Here is a 17,475-nt window from a genome sequence, read left to right as displayed (position 1 = left end):
GACTTCCACATATTGACTATATCTCCAAGTTACTAGGCGTTTCATAATAATATTATGAAAATATTTAATTTTTATAATTAGCTTTTTCTATTCATTATTCATAATTTGAACCCAGTCATACCGGCACTTCATAATTTCATTTGACCTGGGGCTGGGGCATTCGCGTCTTTTCATTCCTTTCATTGTATACAGGGTAATTTGCGTCATCGATGACGTGTAGGTGTGTGCATTTCTGTGAATTAAGTTTATTGTCCGACAAGACATGCAGACCGAGTTACCCTATTATTCACTTACATGTCAACATAATGTCAAGCTCAGATTATTGCATCACCACATTCCATTACTTCGAAAAACTCAACACATGCCCAGGGTTGCCAGATTATTTTTCAACAAAATGCCAGGGGAAGACTCAAAAAATGCCAAAACACTCAAAAAAATGCCAAAGTCTGTTGACTCCCACCCCCACTAAGAAAACTACTCACTTTTGATAGACAATTTACTACCAATCCTGGTGGCTTGCGTGTTTTCTTTTCTTTCTTTTTTTTTTCTTTTTTTTTTTGAATTATACTAAATTTCCTGTTGGGGTAATTTTTTACCTACTGACTACTAAGTGGAGTGCTAAACCACTACACCACGGTTGGATTTTAAGAGTGAAAAAGAAATACATTAACATGAAAGGTAAATACGTAAACAGTTAAATAATTATTGACAATTAAGAAAACTTACTGTTTCGTGTTTCTTATGAAACTTAATTAAGAAAAGGTGTCATTTGAAGTATAATATACAAGAAAAGAAAATGCCAAATGAAAATGCCAAATGCCAAATGATTTTTCTAATGCCAAACGGTTTTCAAAAATGCCAGATTTTTGGAATCTGGCATTTAAAATGCCAAACTGGCAACCCTGCACATGCCAAATGTCCCCACACTGTTGAACCAATGAACGCCAAGGGTTAACTTTCAGTTCCGGGTCAAAGTTGTTGCCCTTAGTTGCTTGCATGGCTTCATCTGACTGAAATGAAAAGTAGACGGTCGATTATTATGACTTTATTTATTTTGTGAAGAACTTGATCTACTGTAAATATGAATACCAGAAGTGATGATAGATGCTGGAACGGGTTGGTTGCAGCATGTCGTGTCTTTGGATTGGGCACTGCTCTTGGTAAGTGAATGACTTCCGCTCCTCATGGTCCGAGAGTTGGGATTGTCAACAACACGTATCGAATGAATCATGAATGTGAATGAAAACCTTTACCGTTACTGTTACCACGACCCGTATGACTTTGAGATCGAGATCTCTGTGTTCTAATAATTAACAAGACATTATTTCGAATTCATCATTACGACAATATAAGTTGAAACTTTTCTAAATCAAGAGCTCAAGTTTATTGTTTGAAACAATAAAAATAAAAACTCCTGGGCTGTCCCTCCTTCATCACTAGCCACTAGCTACACATCACCAGAACTCCGAGGCTGAGGCCAACTTCATGGCTGTGCCATACAAATACAAACGAATTCAGTTACAATAAGCCACACAAGAATATTCCTCACCCACAATTATTAAAATTTAAAAAAAATAAATTAATTCCCCATCCAGCAGATAAACAAATAATCACAATCACATGAAATGAAAACAATGATGACTAGAGATCTCTGGCATTGCAAAGGCAAATAATAGATCCGTCTTTTCTTAGAATAAAATTATTGGCTTTGATTTAAGTGCTATTCACAAATGATTTCCCAATTGAAATTTAAATTATACAATGAAATATGCGCACATGGAATCTCAGATCAGTATTATTGAAATGAAAAAAAAAAACCAAACCCCTAAGTCTAAGACTACTACTCAATGTCTTTAGGACTAATCACAGGAACCACCCTTGTAATCATAAAAAAATCTTCCAGTTTATTGCTGCCGATACAGTGGTAAACCATGTGTTAACCCAACTTGTAAATAGTCCCCTTTGCATAATCATCGCCACTTTCATTTAACAATGGGGACGATCTATATCATTTTTCCAAGTCAATGGTCACATTGCAAGGTGTGCTGTAAAAAAGACGTAATGTTCAGAATAAACAAATGTTCACAATTTTCGAAATTTCCACTTCAGTGGGTCGTTATGTTCAGCTTGATCCATAGGTATGATTACAACTTCCATAATAAAGTATTGTGCTTACATCTATCAAGAAATGTTATATCTTTGGAAAGCAACAGATCATGTGATCGGTGACTCGGATAAAAACCTGAATATAGATCGCTCTCATTTTTCTAAATGAAAGTACTCCTAAAAACCAGCAATTGTTCATCAAGTACATAAAGTGAGTAGGGATCCAAATAGCTCAACTGGTAGAGCACACGCCTCACAAACAAAAGTTACCAGTATCGTTTCTTGATGCAGTAGAGGTTTTTTTCTGACTCAAAATTGGGTGGCTGGGTCTGTTATATCTTGCAGAAAATTTTTAATTGTATCAATCAATTCCTATGGTCTGTTTAACACCACTGAAACTGGGACTAAATCCAATTCCATGAGCTTTATTTAAGCCTCTGAAAGTTTTTTTTTTACATACAGATCAAAAAAATAAATTATAATATATTGTCATCACAAACTAGATGTTTTGATGCAATATTTGGTTCATAGTAGGCACACGTTAAATGTTTACAATAAAATCACATACCTAACAAGAGTCATTAAACAAATTCTTACAGACAGCTTTACAAGAGACTCCTTTAAACTGAATTGTTATCTCTCTGTACCATTTTGAAGATAGAGTAATGAGCACTTTTCTGGAATTTCATTTTAAAATACTTTAAGTACACACAGGGCAACCTGGCTCAGCGGTACAGTCTTGGCTTTGTATAACCAAGAGGTACTGAGTTCGACCACCCACCATGCTGTGTTGCTAGAACAAGTCACCTGGGCTTAGCTCACTTTGTGGTGCAGCACTGCCGCTGATGCTTGGGTCATTCCAGTCTTCCCGTGGAATAGACCGTAAAGACAAATTTCTGCTTGGGGATGAATAAAGGGAATTTTAAAAACTTTTTTATTTTGTTACATGTTGCAAATGTGATATTGATGCTGTGAATCTGAGGCTGACTTAACAATCTAGATCAAGAGCTGATATTGTCACAAGGAACATAGTAATTGTTGTTTTAAAAATTGACATAGTTTTTTTGTCCTGCACATATTGCAAAAGCTTTATAAAATGTCTTAATAATACACGCCATTGCAACTGAATCTTTCCATTTGAAAAGAATCTCTTTTTACTAAGGATCACAAATGTCTTTGACGCCATGATTTATTTATTTATTTATTTATTTATTTGTATAATAATTATTTATACCCAGTCTCTTTTTTTTATTCCTCAGCTTTGTGGGGAGTTGGTATTGAATATGCCTTCTATGGTTATACATTTGGAGTTTATTTTCTGTGAGTTGAATAACTGTATTCTAGTAACCAATGTTTTTTTTTAAACTTTCAATTTTTAAAACAAAACTATTAAGTCAGTTTTTTTTTTTTCTATTTGAAGAAATCTGGACATTGGGCCTATTAATCGTCAGCCTATGGTACAAAACATCAATGTCTTTATTTTTCTTAAGTTTGATAAAATCACTGTTCTATCACAAATAAAGGCATTGTCTGATACTGTTTTAAAACTTTTGTGAAGCTTGTGTTCTTTTTAAACATACAAAATGTCAATGTACATATATGAGTAGCTTGAATTGTATATAATTATTATAAGTGTATTATTAGTGTTTATCTTTGTGGGATGGTAAAAAGAAATGTAATTGTTTTGGCAGCAGTTTTTCTTAACGGAAATTTCCATATTTTAACTCTAAGAAAACTGATTTTAATTTCTAAAGGAAGTAAAAAATTGGAGAGAGTGTGAGAGTGCACAAGTAAATGTTATGGAGAGATTGTTTACATGTGTTGATTTAATTTATATTTACCTAGATCTATGTATAATAATTTGTTTATATGTCAGAGAAAGCTCATACATTTTTAAATCTATTATTTATTCTTATTTCTTATTTGCTATTATTCCTGTGTACTCCGAGTAATATGTAGTATATTTCAGAAAATATTGAAAATTTGAATTGAATTATAATGTGTTGTTAGATTATCAATGAACTCAGTTATAATTAGTAAACATCAACAATAGAAAGTACATAATCCCTTCTTTATTTTGTTTCCTCAGTATTGTTGCCGCTGTCATCACATTTTTGGAGTTTGTTTTCTTATTGAATAATTTAGTTGAACTGTGTGTGAGGTAATTTATTTTTCCTTTTTAAAAAAAATGTGTATCATTTTGAAAGATAGTTTGAATAGAGGAAATTTTAAGGATTTTAACAATAATATAAATATCATTTCTGACGTCTATAATAATAAACATTGAATCAATGGATTCAAATTCAGATCACCCCCCCCCCCCCCAATTCCCCTATCTGCACTGGATCTTGTTTATTTTCTATTCTACACATATTTAGTTTTTACCCAGTTGTGGAATTTATTCCAATTTAAAATGCATGTTAAGAAAGATATAGCTTCACTCTTTGGACAATAGACATTCAAAATTTGATTGTATTTTTCTGATATTTACTTATCTTATTTTATCTTTTACTAATGCGTCCTTATATATTTTTGATCTGTGTGTGAGTTCATTTTCCCCTTTTTTTTTTTTGTTGTAACATTTATATTTTTGAAATGACAATCATATCATATCTGACATTTATGATGCAAAGATTATAATCCATTTTCTTTGGGTCAAATTCTATTCAATTATACCCTTGACAAGAATCAGAGTATCCATCGTTTTACCCAGTTGTGGAATTTATTCCAAATTAATCTGTATATTAAAAAGTTTATATAGCTTCATTCTTTTGGATAGTAGGCATTAAATTAATTGCATTTTTCTCCTATTTTATACTTCATGATTGTACTTTACTGACTTTAACTTTTATTATTATTTTTCTTGCCTATTTAGCTATATTAATAAATTTGACAAAAACTGAACTTCTACTAATTCTAAAGTATATTTACTTTTGTCCAGTCGAACAAGTTGTTTTCTCCGTTTTTGGGACTATGTGTTGTGGTTGGATGACTGGAAAAAGGGAGGTCTCTACTTTGCCATATTCTCACCGCCATGTTTTGTCAGACCTGCTGAGGCAGTGTTAGCCGTTGTGACGGGTAAGTTCCCTCTTGGATATGATCACAGATACAAAAGTGATGTGGAGATAAAGTTGTAATTACGTTTGGACACAAGAAAAAAAGAGAGCTATGCTTGTTTATTAGCCTAGATCTGCAAATGTCTCGGGGATTTATTTGGCCGAGTATTACTCTTACACGTATTGCTCTTAAGAGTATTTGTTAGGATATAATTTCAATGAGAATAAAGAATAGTAGGGTCATAATTTGTCCTCAATGTGTACCAATATCGAATGTTTTCTTTTTAAAAAGTACAGTGAGAGAATGTGAGTAAAGTGTCTTTTCCAAGGACTCAACTATGTGCTGAGCGAGGCTCGACATTCCGACCCGAGTGAGTTTCATACCACAAGAACACATAGCCCCACATTTAAATCCAAAAGTGGAATGAATGTGTGAATTTGCTCATGTGCTAAACTTGTTTCATTTTGTTGACATATTACACATCCCAATGAATTTTGCTTATAGTGTAGTCATCTGTGTCAATCTAAGACATGACATAACATTGGTGTATTGATGATCAAATTGATCATATTTTTTTCAAATACAATCAGTGTTAAGATGATGAATTGTTCTACTAGACACTCTCAATGATTCTTATATAGCGATATTTAGGCTAGATTTTAAGATAATGGTAATAATGATGTTAATAATGGTGATAATGATAATAATAATAATAATAATAATAATAATAATAATAATAATAATAATAATGACGATGATGATGATGATGATGATGATGATAATATGTCCAATAAAGTGGTGGGTTTTGAAGACAGCTTTTAATAGTGTTTGTGCTAGACAATTCTCAGATGCCAGAGGGTTTGTTGTTCCATATTTTTGTCCAAAATATTGAAATGAATTCATGCCAGGCTTTACTCTGCGATACAGGATCTTTAGATGGAAATGACTACAATCTGAACGAAGAGTCCTTTGGGCTTGTGTAGAGCTCAGACTATTTATTTTAGGTTTTGTGCAATCCGAGCAATCTTTTAAAGTTTTATTAAAGGATATCTATCGGTTTTAGAAATTTAATGTATTTTGTGTACTGATGCATTCTAGGACGACTGTAGAACTATTACTTCAATATTTTCCTTTTTATACTAAAATTGATTTTTAAAATTTATTTATATTTTATTTTTATTTTTTATAACAGGATGTTTACTTGTGACTACTGGTATTTTATACATGTTAAAAACGTTTAAAACTCGCAGAGATGAAGAAAATTCAAGTCTGGAGGATAATGCTACGTATGACAGGTAAAGTTTGACATTATATTTGATTTGATTATTGATAAAATAATGTGACTTTAAAAAAAAAACAACAAAACAACAAAAACCTGAGTTTTTTAAAAGTGCAATATCCAATAAATTCTCCCTGTGCGCTTTACAAAGGGTCCCTGACCAACAGCAATACGTAACAAGAAGAACAACGAGACATAATAACGCAGAGCTGCCAAGTGCCATGGAAATACTGTGCTCACCAAGGAGTGATGGAAATGGCCCAAAAAAGCCACAGAAGTGGTGCTGGTTTATTTCGTTATTGTCCTTTATGGTCAATCAATACACATTCTGTGTGTCTGATTGGTCCCATCAAAGTGTATGTAGTTGATTTACTAATGACCGATGCGTTATTATATAGGTGGGTTCAATGACCCGTGACCCGAGATATTGATAAAATTATTGTGAACTGGGGTCAATGACCATAATATTGGTAGTATTGTTGTGTACTGTCGACTACTTAACTTTGGCAGTGTGTATTTGTGTGCCACATTGGGTGTGTGTTTGGTGGGGAGAGGGGGGGGGGGAAGGGAGGTCCTGTCAAGGCTAAATCCATCCATTCAATGCTTTGTTCTGCTGAGACTGCCATGGCCTGTGTCTTCTATTATTATTTGACCCCCTGTTTAGTCTCTAATCCATCTGTTAATTTTTACACATTTTATACTATATCATTTGAGTACTTTTGGATGTGCATTGTGACCGTGTATACCTTTTGAGGAAATGGGTAAGAGAATTATAGGTTTAAGCGTTCTAATATGCTAATGTGTATTAAATTATACTCATTAACATTTGTCTAGATGAAGTTGTCTGTAGGTCTATATAGACTTTTGTGTGCCATTAAAGTGACACTGAAATGAATATCAGTTGTCCCCCAAAAGGATTTTGGCAAGTTGGCAGACTTGATGATGCCTGTTAGGCGATATTGCAATTTTTTTCCCCAACAGAGACAAAAATGCTGTTAACGGCCAGGTTCTCATTTTACACCTGGTGATGAGGGTTGATATCCTTGAAGGGATGCAAGGATTATTTTTACTTGTACATTGATATCATTTATGCCATAAAACTAAATTATCCAAGGCAATTATATGAAGTCTCAGGTTTTCAGGATTGGTAGAAACTTAGCCTTTTGTGCCCTCATGATCAGTTACTTTGTTTTTGTTGTTGTTGCTCTTCTTCTTCTTCTTTTTCTTCTTCTTCTTCTTCTTCTTCTTCTTCTTCTTCTTCTTCTTCTTCTTCTTCTTCTTCTTCTTCTTCTTCTTCTTCTTCTTCTTCTTCTTCTTCTTCTTCTTCTTCTTCTTCTTCTTCTTCTTCTTCTTCTTCTTCTTCTTCTTCTTCTTCTTCTTCTTCTTCTTCTTCTTCTTCTTCTTCTTCTTCTTCTTCTTAATTATTTATTTATTTATTATTTCTTTTTTTTTTGGCTTTGAAATTTATTTTATTGATTAATTAATTGATTAATATGTTTAAAACCACCTCCACTACAATGTAAAAAAAAATATTTTCATATGATAAAGTATAAATCACTTGAACATTTTATCTCTGAAGGCTTTATTGATAATCCTATTATTCCTAGAATTTAAATGTAGATACAGTTTTACATAATCATGTACATACACCTGGTCTGGGAATCAAATTTGGAAAAAAAAATGTAAAAATAAATAAATAAATAAAAAATATCGTTAATTATAATCATGATACTAATTTTCAAATGCCAATTTACACACAATGTTTTAAATTTCAAAGGTGCAGTTTGCAACATCAAGTAAAGTAAGCATTGGTTTATGATTTAAAAAATAATTTTAAAAAAATATTTGTGCGGCTATGTGGTCTTGTGGTATGACACTCGGTTTTGAATTGGAAGGCCCTGGGTTCGAGCCTCGCTCGGCGCATCATTGAGTCCTTGGAAAAGGCTCATTACTCACACTGTCTCACCATACTCAGGTTTAAAACGAGTACCTGGCTGTTGACAGCGTAATAGCGCCTAACAGGCGTTGTGTCTCGTTCTACATGTTGTGTTTTTGCTGTTGGTCAGGGATCCCTTGTAATACGCTTTAGCACATTTAGTAGATATTGCACTATATAAAAGCTCATTTTAAAAAAAGTCCCCATTACGAGAGAGTTATATTTCAACTTGACTGTTTATCCACAGATTTGAAGAGGAACAAGAAGACTTAGAAGAAGATATCGTCAACCCCTCATCCCCCAATAATGTCAACACAATCACGTCTCTGGCCGATCAATCTGAGATATTAGACTTGTAGCCATAGTGAAGGCAAGAGTAAAAGAGGAGAGTATTCGACAAATCGTGTGTAACTTGGAAAAGAAGTAGTGAGAAATCGACCGATGTTATGGATTACGGTATAGTTGCTTGTATATGCATGATTCTGTGTGTGTTTAAGTGTATGTTTATGCACTTGAGTGAGAGAATGAGTGAGTATTTGTGTGTTGATCATTTTCATGTTTGTTTTCATAATTTGTTTTAAATGCATTTCATTTTTTTTTTAAATTTCATCCATCCTGCAATGCTTTATCGTGTTTTATTTTTCAAACAGTAATTTTGCAGTTTAAAAAAAATAAATATAGTCATTCAATTTTCAGGCCTGCCACATAAATACAATGGTTGAAATTTCTTTTATTTTGCGGGAGGGCTGGTTGGATCCCTTTCATTTCTATTTCAGATCCAGATTCGTTTTTCTTAAACTATGCAGGAAATTTTGAGAACATTTGTTTTGCTGCACAGTATGCCAATTTCCTAGTTGAGATTTAACTCAAAATCCCTCGTACAAAACCTCATTCTTGAAATATGTACATAGCCAAATTTAGACACCACTTTTCTATAGTCTATGTTCTTTTTTTTTCTCTAGACTTTTCTGCTTAAATACGAAACTTTTGGTTCTGTTACAGATAATTCAATGAAATAAAGTGCAAAATGTTCAGAATGAAAGGGCTAAAAAAAACATCCTGTTGGTAACTTTGACAGCGCTTTGCTGTGCTGCCTCCCTAGCATGCCGACATGATCTTTTCAAATTGAACTTCTGAAGATTTCAAAGTTACGATTTATGCAGATGAAATTCTCAGGGCGATGCAGACCTTTTAAAAATTGTTTTGTAACCTCATTTATTAAATTTGTTTATTTATTAGTAAGTTAATCAATTTATAAATCAATTTATTTATTTATTAGTAATTTATAATTATTGCAGATTGACGTGTTTGTTTTATGTGGCAGGTCTGAATATTAATGATTGTGATACTTGAATAGATCATCACTGTATTGATATTGTATTGTTTGGTTGTGATATAGGAAGGTTCAATGCTCTATTATGTCACAATCAGCAACTAAACTCAAATGAAATAAGAGAAAATCTCGCCTTGTTTAATTCCCAAAAGTCTTTGGATTGCGTAGAAGAAAGTGTGAAATATTACTTAGTAATCTTGTTGGAATTATAGAGACTGTTGATTTAGTTTGTTTTTTTCCTTAGTGCCTTTACTTATCAAGTTTGGATAAATCTTATATCCTCATATACAATTCTCGGAAACCTATATCAGTATAGAGTTAGAACGGGTAAACTCATCTCTCATCTTGCAATGAAACCAACTTCATTACGTCCTGAGAGTATACATAAATGTTAACTACTTCGGTGTTGCAGAATAAGAATTGATGTTTAGGTTATTTTAATATATGTGATTTCTCAGGGGAAAAAAAATAATTTATATTTAAATTGTATGCAATTAATCAGGGATAATTTTCATGTTTTGTTTACCTTGGCAACTTATTAAACATGCAAGTGACTCCTGAATTTTCTGAAGTTGGGAAAAGCAAAATTTACAAACTGTATTAAGAGATCATAATATGTAACTAGGAAAACGCATTACTCTCAAAAACATCTTTAAGCATATTAATCAACAACATTAAGTTATTAAATATTAAGTTATCAAAAGGGTCAAGATTAAGAGCTGCTATTGAAAACATTAAGAAATGTTAATACTATAAACATAACGCAATTAAGACATTATAGAATCACATTTTTTCACCATTATTTAGAAATACTGGCTTTAAAAAGAACCCAAACAAGTGACAGTTTGTAGATGAATGATGGCATAGTCATGTTTATAGAAGTCATCTGGTCATTGAAAGATAATTGTTTTAAAATATGTCACGTTGATCAACTTATAAAGCAATTGTTCAGAGGCTTATTTTAAATTGACTATTTTGCCTTTGTTAGATGGACTATGTTTTACAAATTACTATAAACTGCACAACCACAAGGTTGCAGTAACATAGGTATTGTAGTGTGTACTTTGTAAAGTAAAAACAAATACTTTCTAGCCTTTTGGCCAAAAGTTTATCATAATCTCTTGGTGTACTGAGTGGTATGATTACTATTGTGAACCTTTAAAATTATTTTTGGGAAAGATAATTCATTATATATTTAAAATGTATTGTACAATACTATCCAGTTTTTTGACACATTTAGGGACCTCTAGATATTGGTATTAAATAATTACGAAAGAAGTGTGTTATATTAATGTGCTGATGTGCCTGCTCTGAGCACTTCCTCGTGATATGGTAGAGCGCTTAACAAATACAATATATTATTATTATTATTATTTTGTTACGTAATTATGATATTGTAATATGTGTAATTTTTGCATTGTGGTTTGAGTTGGCTCAATGGACCGATACATTTTCCTCCATTTTGACAAATTGCCATATTCATCACTGGTTTGTTGATAGAGTTAAATATCCGTGCCTTTGTTTTCAAGTCCTCTTTCAACTTTGAGATGTATCTACACACAAGGATCCTTTTTCAAAAAGTCATTTGTAAATTTAAAAAATAAAAAAAAAAATAAATAAAATAAAATTCCCTTCATTCATCCCCAAGGGGAAATTTGCCTTTAGGGTCTATTCCAAGGGAAGACAGGAATTACCTAGGTGTTAGCTGCAGTACAGCAAAGTGAGCTAGGGCGAGGTGACTGGCGCAAAGGCCACACAACGAGGTGGGTAGTTGAACTCAGTACCTTTTGGGTACGAGGCAAAGACCTTACCGCTGAGCCACACTGCCCCCTAAGCTTAGGTAGATTGTAGTGTCCTTAGGTTTTATTGTTTTGATACAGAAAATGCATATCAGCGACAGCCTTTTACAAAATGGAGGTGAAACAAGAAAGTAACTGTTAAAAAATTGCTGTAAATTTTTGGTTATAAATAAAATTGAACTTGACATCATTTTAGACTGATGATAAAAAAATAATTTCACTAATTTTGATGAAAATTTGGACCTGTAAGATCTCTTATAGAACCACTATCAAGCTAATCAATTTTCTCACTTCGCGTCTGCATCAGAATATTTTTTCATGATTTTTCTAAAGAAGCTGTTTTGTAATTTTCGTCAACAAATCCACTCCGAATTGGAGAAGAGTCTTGTAATTTGTCTCTAATTTGAAATTTTACAAGGACTGGACCTCAGGATTGAAGTGACTGGGTGTGACATAAAAAAAACAACTCTCCGTTTTACAGCCTAGAAATGCCATTTTGGACACACTGGCCTTGTTGGCTGTATTGGGAGGGGTGGGCAATGAGATGGGATTGTGGGACCTGTTTAGTGATAATAATATATATGTTAAAATATGATCATATGAGTTGTTATATTTGTTGGTAACGTTGATCAATTTCATCTTTATATTTTTTTCGGTGTGTCCTAAGCCCTGGTCCAGTTCTTTTCTTGCATCCAAATCATTTTTCAATCTGTTGCTTATCTCTTAAAGAAAAAAAATTTACCACTCAATTCTAGTAATCTGAATCTAATGGTTTTATTTTTATTCTTTTTTTTTCTTTCCCCCTTTTTAAAAAATTATTTGTTGTTGTCATAACTGATCAAATTTGGATTTTTTCCTCCTCTTAGATTTTTTTGTATCCATGAAATGGTTTTAAACGTCTTATTCTTACTCATCATAGAATCTCTTGTGGAATAATACTAATAATATATATTACTTATATCCTTTAAAGCATTTAAAAGATTTTTGTGTATGAAATGATTGATATTTATTATTATTTTTTAAAGGGTTGAATCTGAATAGAGACCTTGACATTTTCTTTTTACATAGATTTTTTAATTAAGATGTCAGTGTCAGATCTGTGGGTTTTTTTTTTTTTTTTTTTTTTCTTGGCCTTGATATTTACATTCCAGTGTGTTTTTGTCACAACACGCTACACACTTGTCACATCATTCACGTATTACATGAAATGAAATGTTGTAGCATTAAAACTGGTCGCATTCAAATGAAATCGTTTTAGTTAATGTTAGTCATGGCTTTTTAACACGCCTGTCAGGAATTGGTGCAACTATTTTTTTTTAATTAAAAAAATTATCTATTGGATTATATTATATATTTGAGAATGTTCACTTTATAACTGTTTCAAAAACATTGTCATTAGTCGGGCTAGTCGTTCAGTTTTATTACGATTGTTTGTAATTGTTGTCTATTGACATGAAATTTATATGTACTCGGTGATGCATCTGTAGCATTGGGTAGCTTGTTCCGTTTAATGGCAAACAAATGGAGTCGGGGGGGGGGGGGGGGAAAGGTGTTATTGGAAATATTACTTGTTTCCTGAAAGTGATTGATAAAGTGTACTACAGTGGTGGTCTTGGCTGTTTTGTCAGATTGTATATCCGATTGTGTTGAGCATGAAGTTTTAAATTATTTTTTTTTTAAATTATCATATTAGTCCTATTTTACGAGTTTGCAAATTTGTATCGGGCGAATATATATTATTATTGATTAAATTCTCCATAAATGAAGCACAGTTATGAAGCATGTCTTTCTGTATGTAAGCCATTAATCTTTGTTAATACATTGTACCAAAGGCATAAGTTTGAATCGTCTATGATACGAAAGGCTGTATGAGAGCAAGTACCTGAAGATCCATTGCAGGCATTTTTTCAATATCACATTATCCTGTCTCTCCCCCTTCCTCCTCCTCCCCCCCCCCCCCCCCCCCCCTCTATGACTGAAGCTTCAACATGGTTATTTTGATTGGGGTTTTTTTTTTTTTTATCACTTTGAAACAAATTTTGATGACATTGCTGTTGAGGTTTGAGAGAGTGAGAGAAGGAAAAAAATATAGTAATTGAACTAAGATTATTTATTTATGCTATGAATGTGGGACAGAGAGATGGCTAGTTAACGTTTCCATGTTAAGTGTCTCTTTTTTTTTGTTTTTGTTGTTTTTCTGAAGCTTTTATATATTAATTTTTGTACATTAATCTTACATGTGGCGACATTGTTGGAATGTGTTGAATTGGATGTTTATGGCTGAACAAAGCTGACTCTGTGTTGAGTTTGAATGGGATAAGCGTTAGGAAGTATTTATTCATAAAAGTGAGTGGAGCAGGCACTTATGTTGATAATAATAGAAAGTGAAGTGAGTAGAAAAGTGCCAGAAGACGGACGATAGAGAATATAATAATTTTACGGCGATGGGGGCTCGAACCCGCGACCTTACTCCGAGGAGTGGAGGATGGCATCGACTGCATAGCGTCCATCTCACAGCCAGGAAGAGTTGTCATATCAGTAAGATGGCGTGTTCTAGCCCCCATCGCTGCGAACTTTTTATTTTCTATTGTCTTCTGGCTTTTTTCTACTCACTTCATTTTCTGTCATTAGGAAGTGTTTGCCTTGCATATCCGATCTGTTTATAATAATAATAATTAATAATTGAGCTTTATATAGCGCAATATCCACTAAATGTGCTCAAAGCGCTTTACAAGGGGTCCCTGGTCAACAGCAACATTTAACATGAAGGACGGGACATGACGCCTGTTTGGCGATATTACAATTTTTCGGACAAAGACAACGCTGTTAACGACCCGGTACTCACTTTACACCTGAGTACGGTGAGAGAATGTGAGTAAAGAGCCTTTTCCAAAGACTCAACTATGCGCCGAGCGCGAGGCTCGAACCCAGGACCTTCCGATCCGAAAGTGAGTGTCATACCACTAGACCACATAGCCGCACTTATCAACAACTTGAACTTTAAATGAAGACTAAGATCTGTTCTAAATTATTTTATTCCTATTCAACGATCTCCGAGTGCTTTATTCATTCTTTGCTTGTATGTTTGATTTTGTTTTTTTTTAATCTTTCTGCGTTACTGAGTTTGAGATTTATTTCCTACTGCAAGTGAATCGTTCAACTTTACAGACCTCCTGCTAAGCTGAATGAACTGAAATTCGTATCCTCTTATTATTTAATTTTTATTTCATCTTTGATTATGATATATAATTAGCCGTCATAGGACAAAGGGTCACATCTGTAATTGGGTCAAATTGAGTTATTGACTCCGTCATAGTCTCCAGCCAAATGCGCAATGTTCTAAAAGGGTTTCGTGATTCTAAATCAATAAATTTAAAGTTTTATCACACAAATAAGATTATGCAATTTGATTGATTTTTGGCCTGTCTTGTAAAACCTGTCTTCCCCCCCCCCCGATATACGACTCTTTCTCTTAAGACGGCAACAATGCTGTATCACTGGTTTCTATTTGATTGAAAAATCTACCAACATTCGTGGTTTTATTTCTGTGTATATTATTTTATCTCTGAGCTGGAGGGATTTTTTTCTGATCCATCTTGTACAATATCATCTATGATGACACTTTTAAACGTTTTCTTGGTATGATGATTTTTTTTGTTTTCATTTATATTTGAATAAAGGAAACAATATTATTTTAAACTGAAGTCCCCGATATTAAAAGTACTCCAGTCACATTTTTTATAATTTTTTTTTTTTTCAGCTTATCAGTGATTAACTTTAAGCATAAGCACCTTAGGTCACTCACTAAATATTTTTTATGGTGAACGTAACCCATGTGCTCTATCTCAGTACTACAAATTTATTTTTTGTATAACACTCTCTATAGCTAGTATGCGCTTGGCTAAGAAGCTCACAATGTTGCTATCCGGAAGTATAACGGACCAACACTTCAACACACAAAACTCTGTGTAACATTGAACCTTTATAGTCTTGTTAATACAGTTTAGTGAGAATTACTCCTAAACACGGATGGCAAAAAAACAATAACAAAGACCGCAGTGACGTCATCCTTATACTATCTATAGCCGAATAGCCCAAACTTTAACCCCCATTTTTTCAAAACTAATTCATGTGACTTCATTATTTTTACCACTTGGCTCTTCAATTTTGTTTTTTCTTCATTGCTGTTGCTGTTACTTGATAATTTGAAGTAGTGACAAGTTGCCTCCCCTGTCTTCCAAAATAATCTCACTAAATTAATCTCATAATATGGTATATTTATTTTTGTAATCATTTTTTTCTTCTCTATTTTTAAAACCATAGAAACAAATTTTAACTGTATGTAACTGATGTAACTGATTTACTTTATTTCTTTCTCTTTATGATTTCTTATCGTCTGAGGAATTTCATTGTATGTATGTGTCCTTGTGTGTGTGTGATTGTGTGTATGAGCACATCATTTTAACCAATTCACTCATCTTACTACTACTACCCTCATCAAAACCTTTTTGTTTGATTGTTTGTTTATCCATTGAAAGTACTTTCTTGACATTATTTCGAATTATTTGTATTGATAAGAGTTTTCAAAAATAGTCTCTCTCTCTCTCTCTCTCTCTCTCTCTCTCTCTCTCTCTCTCTCTCTCTCACTCACTGTTTTAGACACTGGGTCATCCTGGCAAAACATCGTTTTAAGACACTTGGTCATGAATATAAAGATAATGTTGATAAAATGATTATTAGTGTTAGTGTTAGATTGTGCCTTTCTCCCTGATTATCTACCATTGATCTGTTGTTCTTTCTTGTTCCAGATCTCTCTCGTCTTGTGCCATGATGTAATAAAACTCTACTGTCTCCCCACCGTGTGTGACTGAATCGTGATTTTTGTGGGGTTTTTTTTCCGTGAATGAAATGTGAATGAGACTCACTGCCTCAATGGAGTATTTTCATGCCAGGGTAAATTGGACACCAGAAAGTTAATTGTAGCCAGTTAGTTGTAGCGGCAGCAATGATCAGTTTTATTGTTTTTCTTCATCATTTTTGCAGCGTTGCTCGGTGGTACGGTCTTTGCTTCCTACCCGAAAGGTACCGAGTTCAATCTACCCCCGCTGCGTTGTGTGGCCTTGAGCAAGTCAACTCGCCCTAGCTCACTTTGCGGCGCTGCTCTGCGGCTGACGCCTGGGTTATTCCGGTCTTCCCTTGGAATAGACCCTAAAGACAAATTTCCCCTTGGGGATGAATAAAGGGAATTTTATTTATTTATTTGAAATAGGAATAAGTGCCTGCTTCATGCAGCTATGTGGACTTGTAGTATAACATTTGCTTTCAGACTGGAATGCTCTGGGTTTGAGTCTCGCTCGGCGTACAGTTGGATCCTTGGAAAAGGCTCTTTACTCACATTCTCTATAATAATAATATATGATTTTTATATAGCTCCTTACCCCGTATCTAAAAAATTAATTAAAAAATATCGTTTTTAGGGTTTTTTTACTCATTAGTGAATGTATGATCAAAGTGAACTTACACTATATCACCCTAGAAGCTCTTTAAAAGTCATAAGTTATTTTAAAAAAGAAGAGCTACCGTTATGCATTTTGTTATGATAGAGTTTCAGGCCTACTGTTTGGCATTCGACATCTCAACTCGACCCACCTTATAGGCCTCTCTCTCCCTGCTCCTTTCTATTTCTGCCTCAGAAAAAAAAAAAAAATGAAAAAAAGCTTATTATATTCTTAACTTTGGCTTAAAATTCAATGTTTATTATCTTGTGGTCCACCCCTGGCTTAATCCTTATATTGGAGCTCTGAGTCAAATAGTAAAGTGATTGTCACACAGGATGCCTTCGATTTGTGTGTGTGAGTGTGAGTGTGTTTGTGTGTGTATATTTGATTAGAATGAATTTGGAGGTCTGTCTGCTGTCTAGGTTGTGTAGCTATGAAACATTTCTCGTTATCCTCATGATTGTTAT

At 33.5% G+C, this 17,475-nt stretch overlaps 1 protein-coding gene across 2 annotated transcripts; it reads left to right on the top strand.

The window, feature by feature from the left end:
* Positions 1-958: 958 nt before the first annotated feature.
* Positions 959-17,226, top strand: LOC144973513 (transmembrane protein 72-like). 2 transcript variants are annotated; one of them, XR_013645565.1, is made up of 7 exons: positions 972-1,160; positions 3,366-3,426; positions 4,196-4,267; positions 5,048-5,184; positions 6,356-6,458; positions 8,626-8,834; positions 16,319-17,226. XR_013645565.1 is itself a non-coding variant. In XM_078916023.1 (6 exons), exons 1-6 carry the CDS (start codon positions 1,082-1,084, stop codon positions 8,735-8,737), a joined length of 564 nt encoding a protein of 187 aa, XP_078772149.1. In that variant the 5' UTR covers positions 959-1,081; the 3' UTR covers positions 8,738-9,823. The 2 variants fall into 2 exon arrangements, 1 of the variants encoding a protein (XP_078772149.1); XM_078916023.1 differs by lacking the exon at positions 16,319-17,226 and having other exon boundaries at positions 959-1,160; positions 8,626-9,823.
* Positions 17,227-17,475: the final 249 nt, after the last annotated feature.

The sequence above is a fragment of the Berghia stephanieae genome, chromosome 5, assembly GCF_034508935.2.
Source record: "Berghia stephanieae isolate SIO BIC M18660-M18661 chromosome 5, UCSD_Bste_1.3, whole genome shotgun sequence".
Taxonomy (NCBI): domain Eukaryota; kingdom Metazoa; phylum Mollusca; class Gastropoda; order Nudibranchia; family Aeolidiidae; genus Berghia; species Berghia stephanieae.
This window is presented reverse-complemented; position numbering and strand designations above follow the sequence as displayed.

Coding starts and splice junctions, on each gene's coding strand:
- LOC144973513 (XM_078916023.1), top strand. CDS start 1,082: ATGAATACCAGAAGTGATGATAGATGCTGGAACGGGTTGGTTGCAGCA. Junction 3,427..4,195: donor ACATTTGGAGTTTATTTTCT/GTGAGTTGAATA, acceptor TTGTTTCCTCAG/TATTGTTGCCGCTGTCATCA. Junction 6,459..8,625: donor GATAATGCTACGTATGACAG/GTAAAGTTTGAC, acceptor GTTTATCCACAG/ATTTGAAGAGGAACAAGAAG.